Below are 13,847 nucleotides of genomic sequence, written 5' to 3'. Positions count from 1 at the left end.
CTCACATCTTCACTTGTCTCAGATTTTTTTCAGCCTTGCTTTTCCCTGTTTCAGAGGAAAAGCTGTCCCACTTCTTTCCAAAATGAACTTTCCAATTTCTAAATATACCCACTCCTGCCTGCTCTGAGACCTTTATTTAGCCATTTGTCTCTGTCTCTTTCATCATCTCAAAGCTGCTTTCCTATCAATTCCTCTTCTGCTTACAAATTTGTCTGTGCTTTCCATGTTAAAATTATTTTAGAAGAAAAAAACTCCAATTCTGTGTCAGGTAATTTTTTTATTAAAATTTTTATTAAAATCTATAAAACCCACAGCCTATCACGACCTAACAAACCACTTGATTCTGCTGAGGAATTCAGAGGTACATCTTAGTTCAAGTGTGCTTCGATGCAGGTCCACTGACGCCCGTCATGGGACAGGATGTGTCTAGACAGCATGTGCCAAGACCACCCATCTCCTGTCCTACTTTGGTTCTTCACGGCCAGCTTCATTCTTGGTTAGCTCTCCTCACTGGCTTTTGGGTCCTGTGTCTGAGGCATCTTCTCCACTTCTGAGGGTCTCACTGCATCTTCTTGGGGTTGGTGTGCCATGAACTCACCACGAGTTAGTGAAGCCACATGAAGAGGATACGTGATAGCCCCACATGAAGAGGATACGTGATAGCCCCACATGAAGAGGATACGTGATAGCCCCACATGAAGAGGATACGTGATAGCCGGGTTCAGTTCTCTCACCAGTGCTCCACCACCCTGACTTGTTGCTGTCAGGAATATAAGAGTGCTAAGCGAGGACAGCGTAGGACTTAGAGACCCCCTCCCAAAAGTTTCCATCTATTTTTTTCTACCCCGAGGGAGGGCTTGTCTAGAAAATAAGTTATATTCATGTGGACTGAACTGATAGGAGATTGGTGCAAATCCATGGAAAGTGGAAATGAGACCCAGGAAAATGCCAGCTGGAACCATAAGCATAGCAATCACAAAAGCAAGCTTCAGACTCCACTGAATTGACCAGTGGTTGAGCGTCTAGTGCGTATATTCTCTTTAACCTGCAGTGATTGCCATCACTCTTAGGAAGGTCCTTCTGCATGTGTATGTATCTCTCAATAGAGATCCAGTTACAGGACAGGTGTAGAGACTGCCCGGTGACTCAGAAGTTGTGTCTCCGTGGCACCTAGATGTTGAGGGGGGAGGTCACTTTTCTCCTCCTCTCAGCCTCACCTTGCCATTTCGGCTGCTGTAACACAGAGGCCCAGGAGAGAACACTCCTCCTTACAGTGCTTGGAGCCCATCTTTCCATATCCCACCTTCTCCATCTGAGTCTAGGGGCTTGAGCTTCTTCTCTTTTGGAGATTTGAGAAATAATAAAGATGTCTAAAATTAATTAGCTAGAAAGTACAAAAAAGAAGAAAAAACATGCATATATCTGTGGATTGTTTATGTCAGAACATTACAGGGAATCAGGAACACTAAAGGTTTTCTCTCCTTAAGAGGCAGTGCCAATCGGTCCTTCTAGCGTTGTGTTTTTGATTGTCCCTTTGTAGAATCTATAGCCTAGTCAATACTGGTTAATACTGCATGGCCAATAGCCTTGAGTTCACTGTGTGAGAGGTGGTTGCTATTGCTCTTTCTATGTGGCTCTGGGTTACCCCGTTTGCCTGTCAGGCGGAATCTTGAGTCCAGTTTCCTTTATTGGGCTTCTCTCTTTAGGCAACACTGGTGATTCCTGCTTCTGTCCATTCTAATCTTTACTTCTTCATGCTTGTCTCTGTGCATTAGAAAAATCAATTACCAATCAACCTTTTCTCGCCACAGTCTTTATACCCCACCTTTTCTATGTTACGTTTATTTCTTAGCTGAAAATGTGTTATTAGCATGTTGTTGATATGCCTCAGATGGATATGGCTTTTATTTACGAAGAGCATTGTTTTTGACAAAGCAGATCTTAGCATGCAGAAACTGTCGCATGTAGTGAAACGCCAGGGTGCAGTGGAGGTCTTGGAAGAGGAAGGGTAAGGATGGAGTGCAGGGTGCTGACGTGCATACAGGTGAGGTTGACGGAGGACCGAGTGCAAGGTGCTGATGTGCATACAGGTGATGTTGATGGAGGATGGAGTGCAGGGTGCTGGCGCGCATACAGGTGAGGTTGACGGAGGACCGAGTGCAAGGTGCTGATGTGCATACAGGTGATGTTGATGGAGGATGGAGTGCAGGGTGCTGGCGCGCATACAGGTGATGTTGATGGAGGACGGAGTGCAGGGTGCTGACGCGCATACAGGTGATGTTGATGGAGGATGGAGTGCACGGTGCTGACGCGCATACAGGTGATGTTGACGTTTTGAAGGACTACATTGTTGGGGCCCACCAGAGGCACAGCTGTATGTGAGGTGTATTACACAGTAGCAGGGACTTTGGGGCAGGGCTTACACAGCTGCTATAGGGACCTTCTGTCTCCTGCTCTCTTCTTGCGGAAGACTCATGGACTGTTGGTCAGAGTCTAGACAAGGTGTTTGTGCCTTATGTCCAAATAATTGAAAGCCAGAGCTCACACAGGTTTGTAAAAGAAACAAGATAACTTTGTTTGGAGGAAAGGGAACAAAGTCACGGTGCTGGTTAAAAGGATACATGGTCAAGATGGACGGTGGGGCCATGGATGAAAGAGTGCAATCGGTTTCTTCCTTTCCTCCCTCTTGTTCACCTGCTCCTTATCCTTCCTTTGGTAGGCCAGCTTTCATCTCTTTATTCCATTTGATTTCCTTTTTTGGACATAATTGAATCTCTTTGCTTAAGCTTATCAGTGTTTATTCTTTTCCATTTTCATGACTGACGGCATGACCAAGTGATATAGCCTTGATCTGGAATGACCCCTCTTCTAAGGGCTCATGTGTTTTAAAAGTCATGGTTTTCAACTTGGCATTAGTGAGAGGTAGTGGAACTTATCAGGTCATTGGGGTGTGCTCTTAGAGGGGCTAGTGGGATCTTAGCTAGCTCTACATGTATTCTACAATGTGTATTTATCACGGCCCCAAAGCAGTGGGGAAGCCCGCATAGATGGAAACATTCAAAGCCTTCCTTCCTTGATAGTTTCTTCTCTGATGGAGTGCTAGCCAACACCCCCAGGGAAGCTTGAGCCTTTGTCTTTCCCTCAGTGACTGGATAGGTTTCTGCAGCCATCTTCCGCTCACCTTTGGCAATTCCTTAGACCCCCACATCTGTCCTCCAGTCTCTGAGATACAGGTTACTACTCAGACCTGATGATAGAGGGCGCTGTCCTCAGTGAGTAGAACTTCACAGTCCGAGGCACACCTCAGGAGTAGCCTGCCTGAAGACATGCTCCCCCTTCAATTGAAGCGCAGTGACTAAACTAACCTTAAATCGTTTCAGAGTGCATTGAGAATGGATATGCGAAGTTCATGGTGATAAATTTGAACAATAACAGACAGCACCTGCCTCTTATTGGGAAAGTTGGCCTTGCATGGAGAACTACTATTTTTAATGGCTTTATTGAGGTAAAAATAAAAGTTTTTTTTCTTCAAGTAATTTTATGTGTAATAAAGTCTGTTGATGTGTGTGTATAACCCTCCCTTAAAGTATTCTGGTTTCTGTAGATTTGTGTCTTTGTCAGAATGGTATCTTCATCAAGAATTTATTTAATGTTTTATATTGGTTACTGTTCTATTGCCATGAAGAGACACCATGACCAAGGCAACTCTTATAAAGGAAAGCATTTGGCTGGGGTCTTGTTTATGGTTTCATGATCATGGTGGGCAGCAAACAGTCATGGCACTGGCACAGTAGCCGAGAGCATACATCCTGATCCATGGGCAGAGAGATGAGTCAGGCACTAGGTCTGCTGTAGGGCTTGAAACCTCTAAGCCCACCCCCAGTGCACATCTCCAGCAAGGCCAGACCTCCTAATCCTTCCCAGCCAGTTCTACTAACTGGGGACCAAGCATTCAAACATATAAGCCTATGGGAGCCATTCTCACTGAAACCACCACAAATGCCTGTGCTGTCCACGGAGTGTATCGGAGAAGGATGGGCAGGTAGACTGTAGCCATGTTTGGATAGCTCCGACTGTACCTCTGCTTCCTCATACCCTCAATCTGTCCGGCGGAGGAAGAGGGGAGCTGAAAGTTGGCCAGGCAAGTAGCATTTGCTGAAAATGGACATTTCCACTTATTTGAAGGCTGTGCAGTTATGAGTCCTGTTCCAATTTTAGGATCTTGATCAGCTAAATGAACATAGCTAAATGGTGGGGAGTGGGGAGAGTTGGTTGGTTGAGGGATAGGGACTGTCAGGAAAGGAGGGGAGAGAAATTAGGAGATCTCCCATGATTCCATTCTCTTATGTGATTGTTGCCGTGGTTACCGCTGGTTCTCTTTACTGGATGGCACGAGTGGGGTCTGGGGGTCACAGGTTGGCTGTGGCTGCAGGCGCCTTTGCACCGTGCTCGTTTTGCCCTCTGATGTGGATGACTTGACCATGACCAGGGCGGCCTGCAGTGGAGCCTGATCTTCTCAACCATTTGGGTTTGCTCTTCATCTGTGAGCAGACCTTAAATCTTGGTAAAAGATTTGAATGTCATTTATAAGATTATTGTTTTATATCTTTGAGGACAAACGTGAACTTTCATCTTTCTGTGATAGACCGAAATGGCCATGATGTAAAAGCACATTAAAATAAAATATTAAAGTTAAAAATAGACCTTGAGGACCAAGAAAGGCAGAATATAAATATGAGAAGCGTAAAGGGTCTGAGTAATTTTAAAGTTATTTAATTCTATTATTTCTTCACAGCAAGATCAAAGCAGGTGTGTAGTTCTCTGAGGTTAAAAAGGGAAGTCTAGTAATTCTACCATGAGACAAAGCTTTCTTACAGCTCTAATGCTGAAAACAGTCTCCCCTGGAACTATATGTAAGGAAAGCTCAACCCTAACCCTGAGTCTTTAGCAACAAGTGTTCTGTGGATTTCTGCAGCATTTCTCAAAGAGGCTGCACTAATAGCTGCAGAACCTGCCCCTCCAGCTCAGGGCACATGTGTGTAGGTTGTCCATGTAAAGGCATGATTCCATGTCTGTGAGTAGGGGCAGTGGCTCTGGAAAGTTTCTCCAGCAATACCTTTTCTCTCAGGGAAGAGTTTCTTGTCTCTCCTGAGTTGGAGGTTAGATGGATCGGATCTGCATATGCCACTTATATACGGGCCTAGGTCTGGAGTTAGACTTACTGTTCTAAACGAAGAAGAGACCCGGGCCTCTAAATTATCAGTTCCAGGCTATGCTGTTATCAGCCATTCTGATTGTGGGTCTGTGGGTTTTTCTCTGGGCTGCAGTTAATCATCTCTTCTGCTGTCCTTGAGAGTAAAACACAAGCAGTAAATTTCCTGAACTAAAAGCATCAGTAAGCTGGGGTGACGATGAGCATAAGGAGTTTGAAATCTTTTAAGTGGGGTGTAACCTCAACAGCAGCTTGGGCAGGTGGTAAGTCTATGTCCTTGGAGATCTGTGACTAGCTTAGGTGGATACTCTATCCCTAATCACTGCTGATAAAGATAACTGCAGGAAAGCAGATCTCTGTGTTTACCTAGGGGAGAGGAACAGAGGCCTGACAGTGGGAAACTCTTTTCACCAAACAGTTCTGAACTGTGGGAATCAGTTCCCAAATATATATCAGAAAGAGAGTTAGGTACAGAGAAAATCTACTGCAAAGGACAGCCACTTATTCATAAAGCAATAATGCCAGAAAGCCTTGCTTTTTGGTTTAGCCTTTATCAGATCCCTTGGTTCTGATAAGTCACGTGTGAAAATATGGCTGAGCAATTACTGTATAATGTTGCAGCTTGTAGCAAAAGAGATTCTTTTATTTCTAATAGTCATATGTGACTACAAAATGTCCTTTTTATTTTATTTATTTATTTTTTAGGCAGAGCCTTATACTGTGGCCCCGGCTCAGAAATCTACATAGAGCTTGGACCAGTCTGAAATAATCCATATCAGACAGGACTAGTGGTGGGCGCAGGTGGATAATGCGGGGCAAGAGGAACTAGGGTGGCACCAGACTTCAGACAACTGATGGTCAGTGGTGCCACTCCAGTGCCCAAGTGCAGCTCTCGGGCAGGGATGGGCATGGGTTTGAATAAGTTATGCCAACCGTGATTGACCTTTGTCATTTTGTTGAGCAAGAACTTGGATATTTAGTTTTTTGAACCTGAAAGAGGTTTAGCCTGGAGGTACATATTGGAAGTCATGGATATTTTGATTATTATGAGTTGTGGATGTAGATAAATTCTGTCTAGGGAGAGAATGATTATATATAATAAAACCTGTGCTCTAGGTCAAGCTGTGAGGACCGCTGTTATAACTGTCTGGTGGAAGGTATGCATGGTTCTAGAAGTTCTGGGAAGGTAGTATTTGAAGCGAAGAATGCTAAGCAGTGCTGAATCTGTCCAGTGGGGACTTGACAGATGTTCACTGTGTTTAGAGATCTTAGGAAGAGGTGGGATTAGAGTGGGTTGAAGTGTGAGCAGGAGGTAAGGTTTTGGACACAGGCAAGATAGGTCTGCTTGCAGAGGGAAGAGAGAGCAAGTGTCGCTTATACTCTGGGAGAGTTATTTCTCTCTGTGCGTCTGTCCGTTTGTCCCCTGTCTCCCCTCCCTCCCTCCCTCCCTCCCTCCCTCCCTCCCTCCCTCCCTCCCTTCCTCCCTTCCTCCCTCCCTCCCTCTCCATAGTCACTTGAACAAGTCTGAATGTTAAAAACTGGGGAAAAGAGACAGTACTTACTGTGTCAGAGGCTACCTCCTTGTTGGTGGGCTGTTCTAAAACCCACCTGATAAAAGCACCCTTAGCACAGATGTGCAAGTAAGGAGAGGGTGGGGGACATAGTTGTGTATTTGCTGTTGGGAAGAGGAGGTGCTCTTCTCACATTGCTGTGCAGGGGCACCTGTGAGGAGGGCACGGAGGGTAATGGGAGAGGATGAGGATACCAGTTCAGGGAGGAGAGAGACTGTCCCACAATGAACAGTATATTCAAAAGACTTCTGAGCATGTCATGGCTCCCTGGGGATAGCGCTGTCTGTGGCTCTGCTGCTGTGCAGGGCAATCAGATCCAGAAACGCACGAGATACCTCATCTCAGGCACAGCTCGGTTGCAGTAGATCTGGAGCCAAAGGGAGATAAACTGATGAAGAAGTCAATTCAGTGAAGAGCAGTGAAACAGACGTGATTGAGATGGGGCCTGAGGAGAGCTAGAAGGCTGGTAGTTTAGAGGTCATGGGCCATGATGTTCCCCAAACCTTTTCAGACACACAAATGTGTGTAATCACACATAATCCTGTTATCTAAGCAGAATTTACTAAGATAGCGTTGTTTGTAATTTCTCCTTTTAACACATAGTTGTGCCTCACAACATGTGATTCAGGATGCAGTGGCTTACAGTGACAAAATTCTGGTGAATCTGTAGTCTAGTGGTCTGGGAACTAGGAGTAGCTGAGTAGAGACGAGTGAAGAGACAAGCTAGAAGCAGGGCCCACAGTGTTGATTCAGAAGCTCAAACTGTGGGAATGAATACCTGAGGTGAGGTTGACGAATCGATACAGGAGTCAGATAGAGTCTGTTACTGGATCCACTAGCAGTTGGGATCACTCAGGAGATGGTGGGACCTGAGGGAGAGCGAATGAGGGGAGCACACATCGAGATCCTAGTGTCAGGAACAGTATAAGCCAGAGGATGGTGGACAACAAAGAAAGGAACACGAGGCCAGGGTTGGAGAGCTGAAAGTTTGGAACCGCAAGGACACAGATCAAGAGTGGAAGGCGACAGTCTGGTCGAGCATTGAGAAGCTGCTTTCCAGGGCAGGATGTCACCCTCTTAAACAATGGCACGGGCCTCTCTTGTGGAAGACCTGTTGCCTCTAGCCAGGCTCCAGCGCTGACAGCTCCTTGTGCACACACGAGGATGAGCATGTGCACAGGAAGTCTATGTGCTGACTGGGTTTGGATAAACAGGAGGTCCTATGATGTGCATAAAGGACTTGGGAGTTGGATGCCACAAGCAGCCTTTCCAGTCAGTCAGTTTTACAGAGTCGCAGTGCCTGTGGAAATGAGCCTGCTGTCCTGACGCTTGTGAATCTTCATTACAGAATTGCTCTTTCATGGACCTGACTGTTCTGGAAGAGTACAGGAAGCCCTTTTGGTGTGTGACTTCTCCAGTGCACTTGAGGTCTGTCCCCCACCCCTCTGATGGTCCTCATTTCCAGGGGCACACTTACTATGTGGACTACATGGACCCAGAAGGAGGAGTGCATGCAGAGCTGTTGTGGATCGAAGAGACAGAAGAATACTTTATTGTCAGCTTGGTCCTCTACCTCAGTGTAGCAAAAATAAACCATTGGTTTGGGACAGCATACTGAGTTTTAGAAATAGGTGGCAAAGTCTTGTTACTATTGAGGTGTTTATTTTTTATTTTTACATTTTTGTTCTTATTTAAAATTAAAATAAAGCATACCCACAGCAGTCTGTCTGGTGCCTTCTTATTTTCCATTAACGACTCTGTCTTTGAGTGAAGTGTTTGGAAGATTTCTTTAGCTGTAGTAGTAGACTTAGATTGCTCCTGGATAGGTGTGAGCTGCAGAAGCCACAGGCAGAAAGGCACACTCAGTTAACACTACCAGGCTGGAGACCAGGAGGGTTAGGCCTGAAGGGCAAGCAGTAGGGTGCCTAGGAAGGGAGCTGCCTAGAATGCACCACTAGAGTCCTGAGTAGTGGACCTCATGTGCTCACCATGGCTGAAGCACAGAGTCAAGGCTAGGCTGTTGAGAGGCAAAACAGACGGAAGGAACAGCTGCTGATGAGCAGGCCCTCTGTTAGTCGGAGCTGGTGAGTGCCAGCATTGGTCAGGTGTAGCGGCATAAACGAATGCAGACAGATTGTAAGAATATATATATATTTTTAATGTAGAAATAGACTTACAGAACCACCGTTCCCGCGGAGACCAGGAAAGCAGAAGAGAGAGCTCGGAGCACGCTCGCCAAATTTATAGGCAGACATTAGCCCGAGGCGAACACGCCCCCTAAGGGGTGGGACTTATCCCTACATCTCCCCTTTTTGTCTAAATAAGACAGAACTAAACCAAATACAACTACATACAATAACAACAAATAATAAATATAACAAACAATATTGAGAACAAAAGCTTTGCTAAACATTCTATCTCAAGGAGTCCAAATAATGTAAAGAGTAACTACAATTATATAATCTTCAACTCAGTCAAAGATCCGAGAAGGGAATAAACACTACTCAACAAACGAGATATATCCAAAACATGCAACAAATCACAGAGACAACTAGCTACCTAGGCAATCACCCAAAGTCTCGTTTGCAATATTGAGTCAACCAATTTTGGCTAAGGCCTAACATAACTGACATACCATTATTAAAGGCAAGGAACTTTTCAAAACTATCTTACCCTGTCTTGGCAGGATATGACAGTCCTGTTTTATCCATTGATGCACGCTCTGTATCTCTCTCAGTGGTTGAGGTATGGGCATTTCTTTGCCCAAAGGCCAGTTCTGCCAAATAGAAAGGCTCCAGGTGGAGTGTCTTTGGTGCTCAACATTCTCTCGGGAATAGAGTGGTGTTGCCAGGAGCAATTGTGTCTCACTATCACGAAACTCTGAGTTAGATTAAAGGCCATTTTCTACAGCTCTTTGAAGAGGTTGAAGATTATCTATCTATACTGAGTATAATCTCTATATATCTAAAGAATCTGATTAGTCTGATTATAAATGACAAACTTAGATGACTATATAATTCTCAATATCTATCTAACTTAAAGACTAAGACAATAAACAACTGTGTAACAAATGAGGATAATGACCTCCAAATATAAACACTGTACAAATATACATTGCAATATGGCAAATATATATCAATACACAAACATTATATAAGTATCTTAATCAGAGGTAGAAATGTACATTGCAATATGGTAAATATATACAATATATATATCAATACAATATATGTCAATACATAAAAATGTTTTAAACAGACATAGAAACATGCATGCATACAATAGTCAATATAATTTAACTTTGTTTCAATATACAAGAATTGATACCAATATATTTGTCTAAAAGCAGTAACTCACAATTATAAATCTATTATCCCATCATTCCCTCTTTTTTTTTTTAAATGATCCCTGAGCTTATAAAATTCCTCCCTCAACCTCCCAACCCCTAAATGATGTCCCTAAACCCAGGGGTAAACTTTACTGGGAGAGGGGACGTCGTCCTCTAGAATTACTTCCAGCTGTCATGGGGGCGACGTTCTTTCTGGGGGATCCTGTGAACGTAAAATGATGGTTAAATTTCAAGATCAATGTCTTTTAAAATTGCAAATAGTCTCTGAGTATTTTGTGGAGGTCTGGCCAGAATGTTGTACAAGATGTGCACCATTTCAGCTAACCAAGTTGGGATCGTCTTGTGCAGCTGGTATCCAAAACAGGTCTTGTAGTAGCGCTATCAGTATCATGACGTCATATCAACCAGGTAGAGTTGTTGTTGTGGGGCCCCATCTTCTTCCTGGAAACTTCAAATGTCACTTCAGGAAAAACTCATTGTTCATTGTGAAAAACTTAAACATTAATCATATAGACATATATAGACATACATATATATATTCAATGAAAGGCATGATAGATATATTCAATGAAAAGTATGATAGATATGAAGAAAAGCAAAGATGTTTTCTAAACTCATATTTCTTTCTGTCCCATATCATGGCTCTTGACATGAGACAGAAACTCCAGAAACTCTGGGTTTTTCTCTTACTAACAGGCTTGGAATTGGAGAGGGACTGAGCCAGAGTCCAACTTCAAAACCAGCTCTATATATTTATAAAGAAATGTTTAATAAGACATATAAATAAAAATTAATACTTACAAAATGTGTCCATCCATCAGTAATTAAATATTCAGGGTCCCTCAATTTCTTTGAAGATGAGTATTTTCCTGTGGAGATAAGAAAAGAACCCTGCCTCCAACCTATCTGTATTTCTTACCATCAGTATGTTCGCCATCCTTATGAAAGAATTGTTATTTATCTTTTCCAAGTGGCTTCTCTTCAAACCGAACCTTTATTAATTTTGATGGTATCCACAATTTTTCCTCACCTGTGGAGATAAGAGCAAAACCCCTTCCCCAACGTAGCACATATCCTGGCTTCCATTGTGAGGTCAGCACATCCTTGAAATAAACTGGTTGATTTAGTTCAGTAGACTTTTCCATTATCCAATGTCTTTCTGCAGCCGTTGTTCCCTTCTCATTAGCGTTGAGAAAATTCAAGGTTAACAAAGCATTATGTAACCTATTTCTGGGGTTGTTTTCCACCCCTTTCTGTTTGTTCAACATATCTTTTATAGTTCGATTTGATCTTTCTATGACTGCTTGACCTGTAGAATTGTATGGTATACCTGTAACATGCTTGATATTGTAATAATCAAAAAACCGTTTCATTTTCCTAGAAACATAAGCAGGACCATTGTCCGTTTTTATTTGTGTAGGTATACCCATGATAGCCATGACTTCTAATAAATGAGTGATTACTGAATCAGCTTTTTCTGAACTTAAAGCAGTTGCCCACTGAAAGCCTGAATAAGTGTCAATGGTGTGATGAACATATTTTAATTTGCCAAATTCTGCAAAGTGGAACACATCCATCTGCCAGATTTCATTCCTTTGGGTGCCCTTTGGATTAGCCCCTGCAGGCAGTGGCGTTTGGTTATAGAAAGAGCAAGTAGGGCATTTCTTTACAATCTCCTTAGCTTGTTGCCATGTAATTGAAAACTCTTTCTTCAAACCTTTGCTATTAACATGATGTTTTTTATGAAATTCAGAGGCTTGTAGCACACTACCAATCAATAATTGATCAATTTCTGCATTACCTTGTGCTAGAGGACCTGGCAGACCCGTATGGGATCGGATGTGTGTTATGTACATAGGGCAAAGCCTGTTCCTGATCAAATCTTGAACCTGGAGAAACAATGAGGTTAGTTCTGTATCATCAGGTATAAATTCAGCAGTTTCAATATGTGAAATAACTCTTTCTGCGTATTGTGAATCAGTGACTATATTAATAGGTTCTTTAAAATCCCTTAGCACCATAAGAATGGCATATAATTCCGCCTTCTGGACAGAATTATACGGACTTTGTTCCACCTTACCCAAGTCTTCTGATTTGTAACCTGCCTTCCCTGATTTATTGGCATCAGTATAGAATGTACGGGCTCCAGTTATTGGAACATCACGGACGATTCGAGGAAGAATCCAAGAAGTTCTCTTTATGAAGTTAAGCCTCTTGCTTTTTGGATAGTTGTTATTAATGTCTCCCAAAAAATTAGCACAAGCTCTTTGCCATGGTTCATTATCTTCCCATAATTTCTTTAGTTCATCAGCAGTGAAAGGCACTATAATTTCTGCTGGGTCTATGCCTGCTAGTTGACGAAGTCTCATCTTGCCTCTTATAATTAACTCAGAGACTTTTTCCACGTAAGTTTTCAGTTTCTTACTTGGTTTATGTGGTAAAAAGATCCATTCCAAAATAATATCATCTCTCTGCATTAAAATTCCTGTAGGAGAAATTTTTGATGGTAGTATGACGAGAATACAATCGAGCTCTGGATTCACCCTGTCCACATGTGCCTGTTGTAATTTTTCCTCAATCATTGTCAGTTCCTTTTCTGCTTCAGCTGTTAATTCTCTGGGACTGTTTAAATCTTTATCACCATCCAAGGTTTTGTTCAAATGAATTATTAGATCAGGTGTTATTCCAATAGCTGGTCGTAGACTGGAAATGTCTCCTAACAGTCTTTAAAAGTCATTAAGAGTCCGTAGGCGATCTCTCCTAATTTGTGCTTTTTGTGTCTTAATTTTTTGCAAACCTATTTTATAACCTAAATAATTAACAGAATCTCCCTTCTGAATCTTTTCAGGAGCTAATTGCAATCCCCATTTAGGTAAAAGTATCTTTATTTCTTCAAACAGTCTGTTCAAGGTATCCATGTTTGAATCGGATAACAAGATGTCGTCCATGTAATGGTATACTATTGATTTGGGAAATTTCTTGCGTATTATTTGCAATGGTTGGTTCACAAAATATTGGCACAGGGAGGGGCTATTTAACATACCCTGGGGGAGAACAGTCCAGTGGTACCTCCTCGAAGGTTGAGAATTGTTATAAGTAGGCACTGTGAAGGCAAATTTTTCTCTATCTTCTTTTTGCAAAGGTATAGTGAAAAAACAATCCTTTAAATCAATAACTATGAGAGGCCATCCTTTTGGTAATAAAGAGGGCAAAGGAATTCCAGATTGCAGAGGGCCCATAGGTTGAATAACCTTGTTGATGGCCCTGAGATTTGTCACCATTCTCCATTTACCTGATTTTTTCTTAACCACAAATACAGGAGAATTCCAAGGGCTGGTAGATTCTTCTATATGTCCAGCATCTAATTGTTCTTGTACCAGCTGTTCTAAAGCCTGTAACTTTTCCTCAGCTAAAGGCCATTGCTTTGTCCATATTGGTTTCTCAGTCAACCATTTTAGAGGCAAGGCTGTTGGTATCTCTGAAGGGACATCAATTGCTTGTTCTTTTACAGCCCGAATGGCCGGTTTTCTCAGTTTGTAATATCTTTTAATATTATTCTCAGAAATATAGGCTCTAGATATAGCAGGAATGTTAATTTCAGTATTCCATTGTTGTAATAGGTCACGACCCCATAGATTCATTGCGATATTGGCTTCATATGGCTTTAATTTTCCTATTTGTCCCTCTGGCCCTATACATTCAACCCATCTCGTGC

At 42.6% G+C, this 13,847-nt stretch overlaps 1 protein-coding gene across 3 annotated transcripts in view; it reads left to right on the top strand.

The window, feature by feature from the left end:
• Nucleotides 1-8,504, top strand: part of Fbxo15 (F-box protein 15) — a 49,520-nt gene extending 41,016 nt beyond the window's left edge. For all 3 annotated transcript variants that reach the window (XM_041640922.1, XM_041640921.1, XM_041640920.1), the window contains 2 exons: nucleotides 3,381-3,505; nucleotides 8,132-8,504. In XM_041640922.1, the coding sequence (XP_041496856.1) occupies nucleotides 3,381-3,505; nucleotides 8,132-8,401 (395 nt within the window). In that variant the 3' untranslated portion in view covers nucleotides 8,402-8,504. The remainder of the gene's footprint in view (nucleotides 1-3,380; nucleotides 3,506-8,131) is intronic.
• Nucleotides 8,505-13,847: the final 5,343 nt, after the last annotated feature.

This window comes from Microtus oregoni, unplaced genomic scaffold (assembly GCF_018167655.1).
Source record: "Microtus oregoni isolate MIOR12 unplaced genomic scaffold, Mior012 000065F_ref0000479, whole genome shotgun sequence".
In the NCBI taxonomy this organism is placed as follows: Eukaryota; Metazoa; Chordata; class Mammalia; order Rodentia; family Cricetidae; genus Microtus; species Microtus oregoni.
Note: the sequence above shows the minus strand (reverse complement) of the source record. Positions and strands in the feature narration are given on the sequence as shown.